At 38.2% G+C, this 21740-nt stretch overlaps 2 protein-coding genes across 2 annotated transcripts in view; both read left to right on the forward strand.

Annotated features, from left to right (window-relative positions):
* Window positions 1-4052: 4052 nt before the first annotated feature.
* LOC131664561 (uncharacterized) lies at window positions 4053-4964 on the forward strand. Its single transcript, XM_058935768.1, has one exon. It carries the CDS (start codon window positions 4053-4055, stop codon window positions 4962-4964), a length of 912 nt encoding a protein of 303 aa, XP_058791751.1.
* A 4183-nt stretch (window positions 4965-9147) lies between these two features.
* LOC131664014 (N-alpha-acetyltransferase 11) overlaps window positions 9148-21740 on the forward strand; it is an 80863-nt gene continuing 68270 nt past the window's right edge. The window contains exon 1 of the mRNA XM_058934838.1: window positions 9148-9297. The gene's annotated coding sequence lies outside the window, so the exon portion shown is untranslated. The remainder of the gene's footprint in view (window positions 9298-21740) is intronic.

The raw sequence follows: 21740 nt of genomic DNA on the forward strand, positions 1-21740 counted from the left end.
GATAACTGCCAAAACGTTTGAACCAGCATCGTGGAGCTTGTTTCAAACCGTACAAATTTTTTTGAAGTTGACATACTTTACCAGAGCCATCGTTGTAGCCGTCTGGTTGCTGCATGTAGATAACCTCTTCAAGGTCACCATACAAAAATGCCGTAGAGACATCAAACTGGGTTAAATGCATTCGCTCGTTTGCAGCTATGCTTAGAATAGAACGGATGGTTCCCATCCTTGCCACTGGACTGAAGGTTTGACTGTAGTCGAAGCCGTATCGCTGCCTGAAACTTTTTATAACCAACCTCGCCTTGTAGCGACTGATTGACCCATCTGGATTGGTCTTCACTCAATAAACCCACTTACATGGAATTGCTTTTGCCCCTGGTGGCAAATCTGTCATTTTCCATGTCTTGTTTTCTTCTAGCGAAGCCATTTCACTATCCATGGCTTGCTTCCATTGAACACTTTCCCTGCTTGAAAGAGCTTCATCATATGATTGTGGGCTTTCGTAGTACTGACAATATGTTCAGCGGTTTCTAGAACATGTGCGTATTCACGTAAGTAACTCGGCTTTCTAAGCTTCGAACGATCCCTTAGATTCCTTGTAGGTAATGGCAGAGGCGGCTCCGACTCTTGCTCATCTTCAGTTGTAAACTCGAAATTAGTGTTCTCTGACTCGTATTCAACTGGCTCTTCTGCAGGATCATCAACAGGGACCTCACGATTTGGCTCTTCTTCGCGTACAACAGGACTTTCCTCACTCTCATTGAATTTGTCCTTCTGAAAAAGGCAATCTTTCAATGGCAATTTGACTTCACTGTCGCAGCCTGTGATCAACTCGCGAAATTGAACGTCTCTTGAAACAGCTACTCTATGCTGCTCTTTAATGTATATTCTGTATCTCTCATCGCGATCGTAACCTATCAAGTAACCTTTGACAACTTTTACGTCCATTTTTCTCCTTTTTTGATCGGGTACATGAACATAATATGTCAATGCAATGATACGCAAGTGCTTAATTCTAGGCTTACTTCCAATCCACAGCTCGTAAGGACTCACTCCTTCTATGGATGACTTGCCCATTCGATTCAAAATATATGTAGCTGTAACTACTAACTCTGCCCATATAGCTTCGGGAAATTGCACTTCAGGATTGGAGTACTTGAATGTTCGTGCCATCTCAACGATAGTACGATTTTCTCGTTCAACGTCTCCGTTCTGCTGCAGTGTGTAAGGCGCTGTCACTCTTTGCATGATTCCATTTCTCTCGAGAATGGAGTGAACCTCTTTGTTGTCGAACTCGCCACTGTTGTCACTCATAAGCTCTTTGATTGAATGACCTAGCTGTTTTGCATGAACAATCACTGCTTCTACAGCATGTTTGACGTCCGACTTCTCTCTTAACAGGTAAACGTAACGAAACTTAGTATACATGTCTTTGAAAATAGCCATATACTTTTTTTTATTAAAAGACTCATCAAAAGGACCACATAAGTCTGTAGCAATCAGTTCTCCAGGTTTATTCGCCTTTCTCCTGGTACCGAATGACAAACGATGTGCCTTACCGTAAATGCATGATTCGTAAATATCTCGATTTAACTTAACAGTAATGCCAAGCTCCTTTTGCAATAAAGTTTTCACGTGCTGTTTGTCTTGATGTCCCCATCTCTCGTGGTACAACTGCAGTTGAGAGCTTTCTGCAACAGCTACGTACATCTTTATGTCGTCTGTTGGCGAAATTGGCTTGATTGCAGCTTTGAACAGCGTTCCGTGAACATTGCGGACTCCGCTCAGCAATACTTTGCTATCAACTTTGAGTGAGCACTGTGTGGCCGTTGATTCGAAAATGCTTTTTCTATTTTTATCCTGAGCTGCTAAAACAGAAAACAAATTCTTTGAAATATCGGGAACGTACCACACGTCATTCAACGTTATTATAAACTTCTCGTTGTTGACTGTAGACACGACTTTAACTGTGCCTTTTCCGACGGCCTTTAAAAATTGATTGCCAGCTGCCTTGATACCGCACAAATTATCAAATTCTTTAAAATCTATAAAGAAATAAAAATTATTTGTCACGTGTCTCGTTGCACCGTAGTCAATATACCAATCGACTCGGTCGATCTCAGCACTGAAAATTTCTTCTGAGACTGACAATATAAAACCTCCCTTAACCTCAACAAAATTACTTTAATTTTTGTTTTGGCCTTTTTGAGATTCGTTAGCTGTTCGACTCTTGGGTGGGCGTCCATCAGCAATCCATTGCCTGCATTCAGCGACCCAATGGTTCTTCTTGCCACAATAATTGTATGTTGTGCCCGCTCTTGACTTCTTTTTCACGTCGTGCTTTTGCTTTTCCGCTTTCGCAACTAAAGCTTCTTGTGAAAATTTCTCACTGCTAGTATTTTTCTTGAAGTTTCTTTCGAACATACACAACTGTGTAGTTAACTCGTCAAATGTCTTCTCAGTATCTTTTGTCAACATCATCCAACTGGACTTAAACGTTTCAAACTCAGCAGGTAAAATATTTAATGTTTTACACACTAGCATCAAGTCCGGTAACTTGTTTTCTTTCCGAGCTTGAAGACCATTGTTGAGTTCACTCCAGAGACTTCTCATCTTTGCTAGATGCGTAGAAACATCCTAGCCTGACGTCCAACTAAAAGCGAAAAACGCATCACTTATGTGAAATAATTGATCTTTCGTTGTCGCATCGAACTGCTGTTGAAGCGCTTCCCAGGCTTCGCGCGCTGTTTACTTGTCCAAAATCTTTTCGTATACAGCGTCTGTAACTGAGCTTGCAATCATAAATTTTCCGTAGCTATTTGCCTTATGATAAAATGCCACCTTTTCTTTGTGAGCTTTCTTTTCAGCATCATTTACACTGTCAGTAAAAGCTTCGGGCTGCGTTACTTTGTTGTCTATAACATCTAACGCCCCTTCATGATAGTCGAGCAAATCGCGAATCTTTCGCTTCCACACCGGCCAGTCTACCTCGCCAGTCAGAGGTTTGATGTGCTTAGCCAAATCCATGTCTAGGCTATTCTGCGATATTCGGGTACATAGTTTAAGCGTCTGTGCCCATAACCTAATACAATAAGTACTCGAAAACTCAGATATAAGTTTTAAGAATGAAAAACGTTTTTATTTATTAGAACAACATATTGTGTCTTGTTGCTTTGACGTTTGTTTTCGATTGATTGACTTTAGGTTTTGTTTTATAAAAAAAAAAGCGTGTATTTGTGTTGTCAAGGTAATGACTTCAATCAATTGTCTTTAAGAATAAATTAACATTCGAAACTTTAACTTTAACACTTCTCCCGTTCCTCATCCTATCGCAGCTTTCTAATCAACACTTTGCTAGCTAAAGTTCACATGTAAACAACGTCGGTCCGATCAGGTGTTCCCCAGTCTGGAACACTGAATGCAATTTCGAATTTATTTTTGTATTGTGGTGTCCCACGCGAGGTCGCTACGGACACCACTCGGACGCCTGTGCCTTCAGCAGTGCTAACATCCACGCAGCGGGGAAATGGCTGTGGTGGCGCTCAGGTGCTGGAGGAGAAGACAGCAGCTCATGAGGCTGATCGGAGCAAACCTTCCCTTCTCCTTCCGGACGTCGACCAGCGAACTCTCGCTCTCGCGCACGCAGTCGGGTCGATTATTACAATTGCCTCGTGGCAATTCAGTTTTGTAATTCCGCTCGTTTTCGACTTTGATTTTGTGTTCCGTCCTGTTGGAAATCTCTAATAATAATAAATATTGTAATTCTACCCAGTTCACGCCTATCTTCATTTCTGTTCCAACCGCTTGAAGAATTACTAAATTGGTAACCCCGACGTGATTTTCAACTGGATAAAAAAAAAAAAGAAACGACAATTATCTTTCTTTTTAAGAACCCGTAAGTACTTCTGTGAGAGCGTGACCTGAGAAGTGTACCTTCCGAGTGAGTGCCGAAAACCGTAACCACGGAGAGAACGCCGCCGGTCTCCGAGAGGCGACAGAGACAACGATCTCTCGCCGATCTGAGTACTCTGTCTCGTGACGAGAGCCCACCTATGTCGGATCCTCCTCCGCTCAACCTCTCCTCCGATATGGCCGCAGGGCCCAGCAACGCAGCTGCTAATCTGAATCCGTCAGATCCGGCCAAGGTCGAGGTTGTTCGCCACGTAGCGGTACGCACTCCGCCGTTTTTGAAAGGCAATCCTGAGGCATGGTTCATCCAATTGGAGTCGGTTTTTCAATGCCACAACATCCGTTCTGACCTTCAACGATACCATGCCGCCGTCGCGGGTCTAGACAGCGAAACCCTGCAAGATTCGCTTGACGTGCTCCAAAATCCACCGAGCACAGGTGCGTACAACCATTTGAAGGAGCAGGTCATTCGGCGTTACGGTGACACGGCAACCAAGCGCTTGCATAAGCTCTTCTCCGGACTTACCATGGCGGATCGCTCGCCGTCGCAACTGCTCCGACGTATGCGCGCTCTCGCCGGAGGAAGTGTCGGCGATGATGCCATTCGCGTACGTTGGCTGGATCTGCTTCCTACTACTATCTCCAGAATGCTGCGCGTGGTGCCCAACGCTACGCTGGACGATCAGGCCCTGACCGTTGATGAGTTGTGGGAGACGAGTCCTGACGTCTGTGCAATTCAACGGCCCGTTCCAACGCCCCCAGCACCAGAGGTTGTGCAAGCTACGCCCGATGCCATCGCGGCCGAATTAGCCGCTTTGCGAGCCATTGTTTCGCAGCTTGTAATTACGAGTGGTCGCATTCTGGATCGCCTGCCAAATGCCAGTGGCCGAGCAAGATCCCGCACACGTGCCCGCTCAACAGGCTCGAGAACTTCTGGAGCAGCTGCAGCTTCGTCGGCAAATCCGTCTTGGTGCTACTACCACCAGCGGTTCCAGGCGAACGCGGAGCGTTGCCGACCGCCATGCGGCTATCCAGCCAACAGGTCGACAAACTAGAGGCGCTGCCGCACGTTTTGGCGGTACACGTTAGCGCTTCTCTACCGCCTTCCGACGTCCGTCTGCACATCCATGAAAGCTCGCTCGGCTGTGCCATGCTCGTCGACTCCGGGTCAGTGATGACCTTGCTGCCCCGACATCTTGTTACTGGTCCGTTGACACGCAGCGGCTTGCAACTGATCTCGGCGAATGGGACCCCTATCGCCACTTACGGCAGGCGATTACTCACCATCACGCTGGGCCTTCAGCGTGACTTCCAGTGGCCGTTTACCGTCGCCGACGTACCGGTACCTATCCTGGGAGCGGACTTTCTAAACCACTCTGGACTGTTGGTGGATGTGCGCCGGCGCCGCTTGTTCGACCCGAGCACCGCCCAGGAGTCCGTTGCACAGTTGCGGAAGGCCATAATCCACGGAGTAGCTACTATTGCCGACACTGCCGACTTACCGCACCGAGCCACCTACGATGGCCTGCTCGCCGAGTACGCCGATCTCGCCGAGCCCTCGGAGAAGGGCGCCTCTCTTCAAGGCACTACCGTGGTGCACCGAATCGTCACGACTGGTCCTCCCGTCTTTGAACGCCCACGTCGGCTGACGGGCGAACGCTCGGCTGCTGTCAAGGACACCATTAAGCGCCTCCTGCGACAACGTGTCGTCCGGCCATCTTCCAGTCCTTGGGCGAGCCCTTTACACCTCGTGGCGAAGGCCACTGGAGGCTTCCGAGTCACGGGAGATTTTCGACGCCTCAATGCCGTCACGATGCCGGACCGATATCCGCTGCCGGTCATTGAGGACCTCCTGGAGGAATGCGATGGGTGCTCCGTGTTCTCCGTTGTCGACCTGCAGGAGGCTTATTTTCAGGTACCCATGGCTGCCGAGGATATTGCAAAGACTGCAATCACGACTCCTTTCGGCCTGTACGAATTCCTGCGCATGCCTCCCGGCCTCAGGAATGCATCACAAACCTTCCAACGGTTCATGGACTCGCTGCTGAGGGACATGCCGTTCGTGCGGAGCTACCTCGACGACTTATTCGTGCGATCCTCGTCTCACGAGGAGCACCAGCGGCACTTACGTCTTCTTTTCGACCGACTAAGGGAAGCCGGTCTGTCCTTCAAACTGGAGAAATGCCAGCTGGGACTTCCCCGCGTTAATGTCCTCGGATATGAGGTCTCTGCTGGCGGTATCAAGCCACCAGAGAGGAAAGTCGCGGCCATTCGCGACTACGCCAAGCCCAGGTCGCCCAGAGCCTTGCGACGGTTCCTGGGCATCGTCAACTTCTACCGCAGAAGTCTACCGCATGCTGCTCATATCCAGGCTCCGCTAAACGAGCTCCTTCGAGGCTTACCCAAAGGAAGCCGACGATCCTTGGCCTGGAATCCAGGAGCGGAGCGAGCCTTCGAAGACGCCCGACGCAGTCTAACCAAGGCTGTCGAAACCACCTTCCTGTCGCCGACTGCGTCTCTCCGTCTCGCCACGGATGCATCGAGCTCTGCCATCGGTGCCGTACTTGAACAATGCCCCCACGGGCGCGGGGAGTGGCAACCAATTGGCTTCTTTTCCCAGAAGCTTACGCCTGCCGAGACCCGATATAGCACCTATGACCGGGAACTACTCGCCGTCTTCCGTGCGGTGCAGCATTTTCGACGCATCCTGGAAGGTCGCCCCTTCACGGTACTTACGGACCATCGTCCGCTGACCTTCGCTGCCTGTCAACCGTCTACGAAGGCGTCTCCGCGCCAGCAACGACAACTGGACTTCCTGCTGCAATTTGACGTCCAGCTTCAACACGTCAACGGCTCGGACAATGTCGTAGCAGATGCACTTTCCAGGACGCTCGAAGACACCACGCCGCTCAACGCTCCTGCCGAACCTTGCCTCTCTCCATCGCTCTCAGCGCAGGACGCCGTCTGTGCCACGGTCGACATGCCGACCACTCTCAGCCCAGAGGCAATAGCCAAGGCGCAAGCTTGCGACGACGAGCTGCCGGGTATTGCCGAGAGCAGCTCTCTGATTCTCCAACGCCTGCACATCAATGACGTAGACCTGCTGTGCAACGTCCACGATGGACGGGTCCGACCATTTCTACCACGCTCGCTTCGCACCGCTGCCTTCAACCCGGTACATGGTCTGAGCCACCCGGGAATTCGCGCAACAGTCCGCTCCGCAGCGGAACGCTTCGTGTGGCCTGGCATACGACGCGACGTCACTCATTGGGCGCGCAGCTGCCTGCAATGCCAGCGCGCCAAGGTCTCCCGGCACAATCGCGCGCAGCTTGCCACTTTTCAGGAGCCCAATAACAGATTCGAGCACGTCCACGTGGACCTGCTTACGCTGCCATTGGTGGGGAATTACCGGTACTGCCTCACGATGATAGACCGGTTCACCAGATGGCCTGAAGCAGTACCACTCGAAGACATGACCGCGCAAACCGTCGCCAAGGCCTTCTTATCTTCCTGGATTGCCAGCAAGGGCTGTCCTGCTACGATCACCTCAGATCAGGGGACACAGTTTGAGTCCGCCCGCTTCTCAGCGCTCACTCACAATCAGATCTCGGGCACGACCAGAATACACACCACGCCATATCACCCCCAGGCGAATGGCATGGTGGAAAGATTCCATCGCACTCTTAAAGCGGCATTAAGGTGCGCACCAACTCCTTGGCCTGAAGCCTTGCCGCTAGTGCTACTTGGGCTGCGTAACTCCCTCAAGGAGGACCTACAAGCGTCACCAGCGGAGATGACCTTCGGCACCACACTTCGTCTTCCTGGCGATTTTTTCATCTGCAACAACCCGCCTGCAGATCCTTGTTCCTTCGTTGGTCGACTACGCGCGACTATGAGGGCCCTAGCTCCTGCGCCTGCCACGGACCACTCGCTCCATCGACCGTTCGTCTTCAAGGACCTAACCACCTGCTCGCACGTGTTCCAGCGAGTTGATGCTGTGCGGAAGCCGCTCGAGCCGCCTTACACTGGGCCGCACAAAGTCGTTCGACGCGTCAATGATAAAGTGTATATCATTAACGTCAACGGCACCGATAGGGCAATCTCCACTGACGCTCTCAAACCGGCGCACCTCAGCAAGGCCACTGCTGATGCACTAGCATCACGCTCAATCTCTGATGCACGCCCAGTTTCTCCGCAGTCTCCGCAAGCACCTACAACTGATGTGCTCTCACCGAGCCCTCTACAAAAGCCAGCAGAAGCCTCGTCACCCACAACGTCTAAGGTGCAACCAACTGCGACACCATCGACGAGCTCAAGCTCGCCAGTCACAGACCCAAGTGTCGACCTACAACCACCTCCAGCGGCTACCACCCGTCAATCTTGCCTTAAGAATAGCAACGACAACATTCCCAGGCAACGACACCAGCCCAACATCCTACGCAGGGTCAGATTCCGCCCGCTCTCCGCGGCCGGTTCAGAGGGGGGAGTGGATGTGTCCCACACGAGGTCGCTACTGACTCCACTCGGACGCCTGTGCCTTCAGCAGTGCTAACATCCACGCAGCGGGGAAATGGCTGTGGTGGCGCTCAGGTGCTGGAGGAGAAGACAGCAGCTCATAAGGCTGATCGGAGCAAACCTTCCCTTCTCCTTCCGGACGTCGACCAGCGAACTCTCGCTCTCGCGCACGCAGTCGGGTCGATTATTACAATTGCCTCGTGGCAATTCAGTTTTATAATTCCGCTCGTTTTCGACTTTGATTTTGTGCTCCGTCCTGTTGGAAATCTCTAATAATAATAAATATTGTAATTCTACCCAGTTCACGCCTATCTTCATTTCTGTTCCAACCGCTTGAAGAATTACTAAAGTATCTTTGAACTTTAAGATGAAGAGATGGTATTTGCGCATGCTCATTGAGCAGCCTGTGCACACTTCAAATTGGTAATTTGTTTTTTTACCAATTTTTTAACTAACGGTGATAATTTCAACAAATTAGATAGGGTGCAATTAGAATCGGTCCGGGTGCAGTTTTTTTATAAAAGTTTTATTCAGAAATATTGAGTATTTTTGGAGTTATCGCTGTTTGAAAATATGAAAATATTAGCATTGGTTTTTAATTTTTATTAATTAATGTAGAAGGGTGCAGATTGATGTTGTAGCGTATTTGAAGGGTGCAGTTACATACCTTCCCATTGGTATTTTTTTTTGGCTATAATTTAAATTTGCAAGCTGTGGTAAGGGGAGTAATTTTATCCTCAAGATTTATTAAAGCATTGGAAAGTGCTTACTCTGTTTTGATTTACAATAATCGATATCTTGCTTAAAATTGTTTTATATGCATTTGTGAATTGAAAGAGTTTTATTCATGTATAATTTTATAAAATTTCTAAGGTCAGTGTAATATTATATGTGATTTCTGATTAAAATTAAAATTAAAATTGATTTTTTTTTCAATATTTTCATAAATATAATCAAATTTTCAATTAATTATTCAAATTTGTTTTGAAAAGTTCTCAAAATTTAACTATTATTATAATTATAATTGAAGTGTTAATTATATTAAATTATTAGTTTGAGAACAAGTGTGAAAGAAATATAAATATTTTAATCTTGTATAAAATGTTATTGAATTGATCTAGTTTTACTTGTTTCATAAAGAACTTTAAAATAATTATTATTTTTCAATTATTCAAATTTATCTTGAAAATTCTAATAAATAATTTAGATAATTTTATGTCGTGTGTCTACCGATTTTTCCATAGATAAACAAATTATTTCTTTTAATATTATACAAATTATTTAATTAAATATTTCAAGTAAGTCAAAAAAAATTAAATAATTATTTAAATATTACTCAACTATTAAGAAATTATTGCAAGCTTAAGAAATATTGATGATTATTTAAATAATGTTTCATATCACATAATTAAAATAGCCATATATCCAAATATCATGGTTCTGGTGAACTGTTTACTATTATTCAAATAAATAATTCTTCAAATAAGTAATAGATCAAAAATTATTATATTTTATTAAATTATGATGTCTGTGGTCAGATATGAGAAAAAAATTATGCATTAATCATTAATCTTCATAATTCAAAGTTAACAGCTTCTGTATATCCCAATATTCTAATGCTTAACAGCATATTTTTAATGTTATATTAAAATGTTCTGTTACCATAAAATATTTATTACAATATTTAAGATTAAAATTATAAGAAATATGGATAGGAATGACACATTTACTATTGAGATTTTAATAAAAAATATTAGAACGTTGTAATATTTCAGCATTCTTCATTCTACAATTTTGAAAAGTTCTACCCTGTTGGAAATAATTTTTATGTTGAACCTGTTGTACGCAATTATTTATAGTTCAAAATAATTTATAAATGTCAGATTTTAGATAGGTATAACAGTTACTAACAGTTTTTTTCTGTCAGTAATAATTATATACAATTAATAATTATAGACAAGTTTGGAAATGAACCGTTTTGTCATAAAAACAATTTGCTATTAATAACAGTTATAAACAGTTTTAAATCAATTTCAGAAATGTAAATAATTTTTATGACTGTAATAAATAGTTAGTTATCATATATGATTATGAAGAATTATTTTAAACACATATATATTGTTATTATTATATAATTTTTTTGCATATAAGTACTTTTTTTGTATCCGGCATTAGCAAATTAATAATTACAGTTACTAATAAGCAGTTACTAATAAGTACAGCAAGTAACAGTTACTAATTTTTTATTCCAATAGGTAATTAGTGATAACTTTTATTTTTAGTTATTTATAGTTATTTAGATTTTTTATTTCTCAAAATAAATTTGTTTTCTTGAATAAAAATGCAAATAACTGTTAGTAATTGAAGGAAACTGTTACAATTAATTTAAAAATAATAGTTTTTTAACAGAAAATAACTCTTTATAATTGTTATATGTGTCTAAAATCTGATGTTAATAAATAGATATAAATTATAAATAATTAGTAGCAAACGTAACTTATTGATGATTTCTATTTATTATAATTTTATGCGTAAATTATTTCCAAAGGGTATTCCCCTTATAAAAAAGTGATGGATGCCATATTGAAGTATTTTATTCGTGAATTGGCTAAGATATAGTCACGTGTTGTGCTGTTACGGCCGCAAATATGCATATCGATGTGATTTCGAGTTGCGATTTTAATAATAAAAATTCATTTTATCATAATTGATACAGATAATTTTGAAGATAAGGATAATAAAAAAAGTATGCAGCATTGTTATTATTTTTACACTCATTTTATAAAACTAGCAGCGAGTAAATCGTTTGGTAAAAGCGAGAGATTATTACGTTTTGGAATTACTAGAAGTTTATTAAGCGCGCGTATCGCGCGCATGGACTTTTTAAACTTAATCAATTAACGTAATATTTAACCTATATCATAATGTATAAAATATTTAAAATATATTTTTTTTAAATGATTCTTTTATAATGATTGTGAAGTTTGCAACGTTCATCGTGAACGAAAAAATCGAAAATTTAAATATGAGGATTTGACTTCATAAATTGCTATAAATATCAAACTAACAATATAAAATACTATAGTCAGTAGTTTATTCGATTCCCAACGCCTAAAAACCACCCTTAAGACAGTTTACACACGAGCAAAGGCGAAGCTGGCTTCTATAAATTTGTGTATTAAAAAACACCACAAAATTCAGCGCTTAAAAGAATTTTATGAAGGAGAGAATAATACTCCCTACATGTGTAAAAAGTTTCCGGGGTCGGAACGCACCCTACTCACCCTGACACCCTTGCAAATCTTGGCATCCCATGCGCGCAAAGGCAAAATCAGCGCGTTTTAATTTGATTTTTCCAAAACACCCAAAAATAATTTTATCAAAAGTATTTCATCATAGAAAGCATACAATTATCTACCCGTGAGCGAAGTTTCGTGCGTCGGAACGCACCCTGTACACTCTGACACCCTTGCAAAGCATGATCATGGCGTCTCATGCGCGCAAAGGCGAAAATAGCGCGTTTTAATTTATTTATTCCCAAAGACCCAAAAATAATTTTATCAAAAGTATTTTATCATAGAAAGCATACAATTATCTATCCATGAGCGAAGTTTCGTCCGTCGGAACGCATCCTGTACACTCTGACACCCTTGCAAAGCATGATCATGGCGTCTCATGCGCGCAAAGGCGAAAATAGCGCGTTTTAATTTATTTATTCCCAAACACCCAAAAATAATTTTATCAAAAGTATTTTATCATAGAAAGCATACAATTATCTATCCATGAGCGAAGTTTCGTGTGTCGGAACGCACCCTGTACACTCTGACACCCTTGCAAAGCATGGTATCCCATGCGCGCAAAGGCAACAAAATAGCGCGTTTTAATTTATTTATTCTCAAACACCCAAAAATAATTTTATCAAAATTATTTCATCATAGAAAGCATACAATTATCTACCCGTGAGCGAAGTTTCGTGCGTCGGAACGCACCCTGTACACTCTGACACCCTTGCAAAGCATGATCATGGCGTCTCATGCGCGCAAAGGCGAAAATAGCGCGTTTTAATTTATTTATTCCCAAAGACCCAAAAATAATTTTATCAAAAGTATTTTATCATAGAAAGCATACAATTATCTATCCGTGAGCGAAGTTTCGTGCATCGGAACGCACCCTGCACACTCTGACACCCTTGCAAAGCATGGTATCCCATGCGCGCAAAGGCAACAAAATAGCGCGTTTTAATTTATTTATTCTCAAACACCCAAAAATAATTTTATCAAAATTATTTCATCATAGAAAGCATACAATTATCTACCCGTGAGCGAAGTTTCGTGCGTCGGAACGCACCCTGTACACTCTGACACCCTTGCAAAGCATGATCATGGCGTCTCATGCGCGCAAAGGCGAAAATAGCGCGTTTTAATTTATTTATTCCCAAACACCCAAAAATAATTTTATCAAAAGTATTTTATCATAGAAAGCATACAATTATCTATCCGTGAGCGAAGTTTCGTGCATCGGAACGCACCCTGTACACTCTGACACCATTGCAAAGCATGATCATGGCGTCTCATGCGCGCAAAGGTGAAAATAGCGCGTTTTAATTTATTTATTCCCAAACACCCAAAAATAATTTTATCAAAAGTATTTTATCATAGAAAGCATACAATTATCTATCCATGAGCGAAGTTTCGTCCGTCGGAACGCATCCTGTACACTCTGACACCCTTGCAAAGCATGATCATGGCGTCTCATGCGCGCAAAGGCGAAAATAGCGCGTTTTAATTTATTTATTCCCAAACACCCAAAAATAATTTTATCAAAAGTATTTTATCATAGAAAGCATACAATTATCTATCCATGAGCGAAGTTTCGTGCGTCGGAACGCACCCTGTACACTCTGACACCCTTGCAAAGCATGATCATGCCGTCTAATGCGCGCAAAGGCGAAAATAGCGCGTTTTAATATATTTATTCTAAAACACCCAAAAATAATTTTACCAAAAGCATTTTATCATGGAGAGGATACAACTAGCTATCCGTGAGCGAAGTTTCGTGCGTCGGAACGCACCCTGTACACTCTGACACCCTTGCAAAGCATGGCATCCCATGCGCGCAAAGGCGAAATCAGCCTTGTTTTAACCTCCGAGCGTATCTGTGACGTACACAAAGTCAGTCAGTTCGGTACTTTATTACTCGAAATATAGACATTGGATATGCTGTAATATAGAATTTTAAGCTGAGATGAATAAAAATATTGGTTAAAGTTATTAAATAATATAAAATAATTCAAAGAAAATTAAAATTTAAAAAAATTATCGTATCTTGTTCGATAACTTTATTTCTAAATTAATAACAATTTTTTCAAGCAGTTTTTTCATACAACATGAAAATGACAAATAAGTAGTTTTTAATACTGCAATAGTTTGAATCTTTGCGAGGTACTGTTGTTCTTGTTTGATTTGTCACGGAAATTAAGGCAATTAAGTTTTAAAAAAAGCAACTCCCATTCTCTCTCTCTCTATCTATCTATCTATCTTTCTTTCTAATGTGTCGCTGAGATTTGATTTACAGAATGTTATAAGTATTAAACTGTATCAAGTACAGTTTGATGAAATTTTTGGGATTTCGTGCCGCCTAAACTGTAGTAGTAATGTGACCTATACAAATCATAACATTGGCTGCCGTCGCGCATCTTATATTTCTCGATTTTCGTGAAGTGATTAGCCCGTTGGAATCCTTTTATAGGCCAACCAATGAAGCCAAAAATGAAGTATTTTATGACATTAATACTAACAGCAAACCGATTATGCAAATTTGTTTATTACGACGCACGAAACTTCGCTCATGGATAGATAATTGTATGCTTTCTATGATAAAATACTTTTGATAAAATTATTTTTGGGTGTTTGGGAATAAATAAATTAAAACGCGCTATTTTCGCCTTTGCGCGCATGAGACGCCAGTCTTTGCAAGGGTGTCTGAGTGTACAGGGTGCGTTCCGACGCACGAAACTTCGCTCATGGATAGATAATTGTATGCTTTCTATGATAAAATACTTTTGATAAAATTATTTTTGGGTGTTTGGGAATAAATAAATTAAAACGCGCTATTTTCGCCTTTGCGCGCATGAGACGCCAGTCTTTGCAAGGGTGTCTGAGTGTCCAGGGTGCGTTCCGACGCACGAAACTTCGCTCATGGATAGATAATTGTATGCTTTCTATGATAAAATACTTTCGATAAAATTATTTTTGGTTGTTTGGGAATAAATAAATTAAAACGCGCTATTTTCGCCTTTGCGCGCATGAGACGCCAGTCTTTGCAAGGGTGTCTGAGTGTACAGTGTGCGTTCCGACCCCGGAAACTTTTTACACATGTAGGGAGTATTATTCTCTCCTTTATAAAATTTTTTTAAGCGCTGAATTTTGTGGTGTTTTTTAATACACAAATTTATAGAAGCCAACTTCGCCTTTGCTCGTGTGTAAACTGTCTTAAGGGTGGTTTTTAGGCGTTGGGAATCGAATAAACTACTGACTATAGTATTTTATATTGTTAGTTTGATATTTATAGCAATATATGGAGTCAAATCCTCATATTTAAATTTTCGATTTTTTCGTTCACGATGAACGTTGCAAACTTCACAATCATCTTTTATATTGTATGATATATGTATCGATATGTAACGTAATATATCATATAATACTATTAATAACAAATTTTATATCATAAAACTTTTTATAAACAAATTTGCAACAGTTTCATTAATTTCATTTACGTCCACATTTCGTGTAGATAATATCGCATAATTAATTGCTTGTTTATATTGTCTACTATGGAATATATGTCCATAAATATCATCAACTATATCGTCAATTTTGTTAGTTATTGCAATACATTTTTAGGAATATTATTTAAACTAACATTACCATGAATATCATTCAATATTCCATCACCAACATCTAAAAAAATGTTGTAAATTCTATCTCTTGATGTAAAACTCGCATATTTTGAGTTAATGAATATTTAACAATATTGTGCCAATATGAAAAACGATTAATAGACAAATCAACTATTTCACTGTATGTACTATTTACTTTAACAGGAAGTAATTTTCTAAAATCTCCTATAATAATTGTTTTTTCACCGAATAAATAATCATAATCTATAATATCATACAGAATTTGATCCATGACATTACATATCTTGAAGCCATTGGAGCTTCGTCCTATATAAATACATCTATTTCTTTTATATATGCAGCTTCACGTGTTTTTAACTTTATATTTGATGGTGAATCCGAAAATAAAGGTACTGGTAATTTAAATATTTTATGTAATGTTTTGCCTTGAGGTAACAGTGTAGCAGCTATCCCAATAAGTCATAGTACATACTTTTTTACCATTTCCTTTTAAAAGATACCAAAGTGTTTCATACAAGAATGTTTTACCTTATCCGCTAGGATAACCTATAAAGCAACATTTATTATAATTATTAATTTCATTGTTACTTTCATTGAAAACATTATTTTAAATATTATCAACTATTTCTTTTTGTTTTTCATTCCATTTTGCTTATCTTTTACGACCTACAGTTAAATAGTTTTCTGTATTTTCGTATTCTCAATCTATTGATAGTTCACTAACATTTTGCATTAAATTTTGTATTTGTGGAAAATCGAGACTCATTTTTAAATAAGTAATATATATCTGTTATAGCTTTATAATATCTTTCATTTCTTCTGTATTCATGAATAAAATCTTCGGATAGTTTATCTTTAAAATCACTAAAATGGCGGCGTTCACTCAACACTGTGGAACTCTGGAACGTGAAATCTAAAATGGCAGCGGCCACTCGAACACTATCGGTCAACCAATATGGCGGCACACCAAGGTCTTGATCCCTTTTATGTTCGGATTCTGATAATGTGATATTTGAACGTGTATGATTGAAAAAAATTTTTTAATATCGTAATCTATATTAAAAGAGTAGGATAAACATTTCATAGTAATTTGACCTATATGGCTGAACTATAAAGATTGTTGTTTATGTCTGTTTTCGATATGATAATTCATGAATTCAGAATACGCGGAACTGTTTTGCTAATACAAGTTTTTTACTAGGATACGAGTTTTGTAACAAAAATTGAAAAATCCGCTTTTGAAAAAAGGATTTGTCGCGTTAAATATATTAATTAATATAATAAAAAATGAAAAAGTAGAAGCACGCAAAGCGCGTCTGATATTGCTGGTAAAATAAAATTATAAATAAACATAACCAATGACTTTTATTGTTTAAAATATCAATGAAATTATATATATATAAAAGTTTTTGATTTACCGAAGAAAATCAATATGAAAATAATAACGTATAATCAACGGCAATTTTCAAACAAAAATTTAGAAAATAGGTATCACAAAAATCAAATTTTACTACTTTACTACAACACTATGTTTAGATTGTATACCCTATATACAGCTATCTAAATAATATGCAACTAGACAAACCTTAAAATATCATTGTCAAAATTAAACATTCTTGATCATTGAAAACTACTTTTATAAAAGTTTATTAATAGCACAGGTCTGCAAAATACGAGGTTGTGATTGTTTTCGAGTAGCTGATAGTCATTTCCGAAGTAATTTTCGGTGTAGAACTCAAATCTGGGCTCAGAATCACTCTATCACGTCGGGTTTTTGAGTAATCCTAACCTAAAAGTGAGCCTGAATTTGAGTTCTACGTTAAAAATATCTTTGGAAATAGCTATTACCTAGACTATAACAAAATCATGCTAACTTGTATAGTTTTAGTTTTTATTTTAAGTGAAAACCTACATACATCTCAAAATTAGAGGAAATTTTGGTTATTTATGCAAGTACATTTTTTATTTTAGTCTACAAGCGATAAAAAATATTACTAGCAAAGACTCAAACTTTTAATTGGTTACTATTAATCAAATCTTTGATATCAATAGGCAAATCAACAGAGACAAAAAGTGGCTGTTTTTTGTGAAAATTTAGATATAGATGAAACTTATGCAAGGGCAATATAAATAGATGCTCTATATAACTTTATGAGATCTCAAAGCTTAGAAAATATGTTTTTTCGTTCTGTAAACTACGGTATTTCTGTGAATGTTGCAATGGTGCAATGATTTTTGTGCATTAGTTTTTATAAAAAATGCAAAAAGTCCTTTTTAAAATTTTTATTTATATTGAAATTAAAAAAAAAATTTTTTTAATTCTTGCAATTAAAAAAAAAGTAATGTCTTATATGATGGAATTGATTAATTAGTTACCGAGGTATTATCAATAGTTAACTAAGAGATGCCCAAAATACGGATCTATAACATTCTTTGGCGAAAGGTAACGAGTTATAAAATAATGCAATTTCTTCCTTAAACATTAATTTTAATATTTTATTGTTGGTGAATTAAAAATTTTCCTATCTAACCGTTAATTTTAGCTTAAAAAAAATTATGTTTTTTTTTTAAATAATAAATAGATTTAAGGCTCCCATGTATATTCTTCAAATGTATAACTAAGATAGTTGGAAGAAGGTTTTGTAAAAAAAAATTCATTTATGATCAATAGGAGCTAAGTTCGAGTTTTCTTTTTAAAAATCGCAGCCTACATATTAATAATGATGAAGACGTCAATGTTGCGATAGTAAAATAGTTATATTTTATAAATATGTTTTTAAATTTTTAAAACAATGTATTTGTCATTGGTGAATAAATCAAGTGCAGTTTAATGATGTCTTACTCAATGGATGAATCTGAATTCTCTGTAATAAATTATTAAATTTTTCGTTGTCAATGTTGATTACAATAGCAATTTCTATTGCTTCTTTTTAAATGGTCTTACCAACGAATATAGATTATCTTCTATCTTCACTGACATCAGTAACCATAAAACTCAGGTATACGGGAAGATATTATCGTCTAGCCATCTTCAAGGTTCGGCTGGCTCTCGCATTCATTGCTATATTACGTAATCAATAATGCTCTTAGAAATTATTACTCCACACACATACATGCATTCATACAATATTTAGATAATTTTTTATTAATTTAGAGGAGCTTCAGGAAATATAAATAAAAATTCAGTTTTTACCAATGAATTCATCAAATGTAACTTATTGATGCTTTATTTATTTGGCAAATGAAATCGTAAACGTAATAGATTAAAAAAATTAGTTTATTACAATTATTAGATACATATGAGGGTTAATGAAGATAAACATTCTATTTATTACTATATTACATATATATATACTGTACATTATACTGATTTTATTTGGCGCGATTCATAAGAATTAATTAAGTCGCATTTGGTTGTAGCACATATGTCGCCTAAATGTAAATCGTATTCATCAGCCTGACTAGTATGATATTCTACTGTTTCCATGTTTAAACGGTTTTCCTCTGAGTAAAATCCACAAAAGCGCGAATATTTTAATCCGTATTTACAGTAGCTACAAGAAGCTGTGCACCTTTTGTGGCATTTGCAGGATATTTTTCCGAAATTCTGGTGATACCAATACCTTAGAAGAATATTGAACGAATCTTTCTATGTATATTTGAATTTAAATTAGAGGGAATAGCGAAGGAGCGTGTACGACTCGAATGATAACTCGCATGTAAAAATAATTATATTTTTACACGCGGGATAATTTAAGTAGTACTTAGCCGGCATAAAAACCCCAGTCACAAGTGGGATAAGTACTACTTTAAAAATGGTACATATAGAAAGTAACAAAATAAGGCAGTTAAATGACTAAATTCAATATAAGACTTACGAATGACTAACAACGGAGAGATACTTGTCCTCCGCCTCCAATTTTTCTGAAACTTAGCAGAGAGGTAGAGTTTTCAAAAATGTTGATACGTATATTTTTTATTTGCGGGAATTCATATTTATAGGGTAAAAACCACCCTCAAAGTTCACCCCTAAACCCGTTTTTATTCAATGTCTCAAGGTTGAAACAACATTTTTTACGAAATCTAACGCCTACTTATTTCTTCTAAAAGGACAAGTATTTGGCTAAAGTTTAGGAGCCCGAACGCTCATGTGTGTCTAGGGGGGAAAACTTCTCTTAACTTTCACCCCCGAAACAGATTTTTTTACTATTTTGAAATCTGGTGAGATTCTTTAAGATAAAATATATGCCTGTTTTTTTCTTATAAAAATTAGTATTCAAGAAGAATTTAGAGATCCACTTATATAGAGTGAGTGAGAATCAGAACCTTTAAGTTCATCCTCGAAAACGAATTTTTTTAGTAAAATATCAACGCCTGTTAATTTTTTATGTAAAGATGAGTACATTTTTAATTCTAGATGTAAGGGGTTGCAAAATTTAATTTTTTAACTTTTGTTTATTCGGCCAAAATTATTCGATAATTGGCTTGTTAGATACATCATAAAAAATTATTGTTCACCTGTTTAAAAATTAATAAAAAACAGTAATTTAAAATTTAATACAACAGTCTTTGTAAAATATAATGTTGAATTGCTTATTTAAGTCTATAGTTATATTATAAGTGAGGTAAATAAGAAAGTTTTCTAATTGTAGTATATTTAAGGGGGTTCCAGCGACTCCTACTAAAGTCAAAATCAACGAACAAATAAATATGTATATTGTCGTATAAATTTATACTGATAAATCTTATCATTGTTTTTACAGCAGTAGTACTGCAAAATAACACGATTTCAAGTAACACTTTTTTTCATCATCAAAATAAATTGTCGTCAATTTTACTCTTTTTCAATGAGTCAATGAGCTAATAGCTATAGTATGACTAGATCCGAGTGATAAGTGTATACCGAAATTGCGCGTACATAACCTACATGGTTATGTTGATATGATATTGTACGGTTTGATGTGCTTGATTTAGTATATAAAGACACATTCAAACATAAACTAAAAATAATAATTATAAATAAATAATTTATTTAAAAAATAAAGAGAGCTTAAATACATTTATTAGTATTTACATACAATTAATTTTATTCGATAAATTCTATTATAAAATTTCAAATCATTCAAAAAGCGCGCGCTTTACTTTGTCAGCGAGACAAACGTGGCTTCCCTTCAGACGCCGGATATCTACGACGTCTGTTTCAGTTTTGTGCTCAATTTTTATAAAATATTTCAATATTTTCCACGGCTACCCATATCGTGCAAAAAACCATCGAATAGCTTAAGTTTTTATCTATGAAATATCAGTTTTTCACCGTGTAACTCTTTCATTTAGGTTTGTCAATCATCAATTTGTACCGTTTTGACACTGATTTCCATAAGAGCCTATGTTAAATATGTCAACTTTGATGTAACATATTTCAAAATTTTCCACGGCTACAGGGGTAATGAAGCATATCGCTGCATTCAGCACGTTTTGGTCTACCAAACTTGCCATATAGCAGATTTCTAAACTCGCGGCTCTGGAGCCCCCTTAACCCATTAAAGCCCATGCTAAGACTGGTTGAGATAGCGAGAAACAAACTGTGCTATCTTTTGCATAAGTGAAAAATAAAATATACGTATTTTTTTTTATGTTATTTTCAATTGTTTATAACAAATTATTTAAATAAATTACAAAAAAATTCATAATTATCAAAATCTAAATGCGGGAATCGATTCTGGAGGTGAAATCAAGACGAAAACCTATATAACACTTTTTTGTCAGAATTCAATTTGTTAGTGTAACGTAGGAATAAACAATTGCATGTTGGGGAGAAAAAGTGACCATGTCAAGTCCCAAGCAAAATCTATCTGGAATAGCAAAAAATAAACTGTGCTATCCTTTGCATAAGTGAAAAATAAAATATATATATTTTTTCTTATGTCATTTGCAATTGTTTATAACAAACTATTTAAACAAATTATAAAAAAATTTATAATTTTCAAAATCTGAATGCGGAAATCGATTCTGGGGGTAAAGTTTAGACGAAAACCTATATAACACTTTTCTGTCAGAGGCCAATTAGTTATTGTAATGAAGGAAGAAACATTCGGCCTCCTGAGAGTGTTTCAAAAAATCGTATAAAATGAAGCTAATTATTGTATTTATCCATCAATATTGGCATGAATTATTGTAAATATAATCGGTGGGATTGAATTATTGTTCATTGCCATGTCCTTCTTTATGACTTTTGCAAACAGGCATAGAACATTTCTCACAATACCATTCCGTTCTTGTCCGACATGTTGAAATTCCACATTTCCTAAGACTCCCATGTTTCATCACGTGTTCTTGGGATGAAGTTTCACTCTGTTTCTGTCGTTTGGGGGGACGTTTGGAAGATAACTTGTCAATA

Source organism: Phymastichus coffea, unplaced genomic scaffold (genome assembly GCF_024137745.1).
Source record: "Phymastichus coffea isolate CEN01 unplaced genomic scaffold, Cenicafe_Pcof_1.1 PCOF00003, whole genome shotgun sequence".
NCBI classification, from domain to species: Eukaryota; Metazoa; Arthropoda; class Insecta; order Hymenoptera; family Eulophidae; genus Phymastichus; species Phymastichus coffea.

Excerpts from the sequence above, each read along its gene's own strand:
- LOC131664561 (XM_058935768.1), top strand. The coding sequence starts at position 4,053 with ATGTCGGATCCTCCTCCGCTCAACCTCTCCTCCGATATGGCCGCAGGG.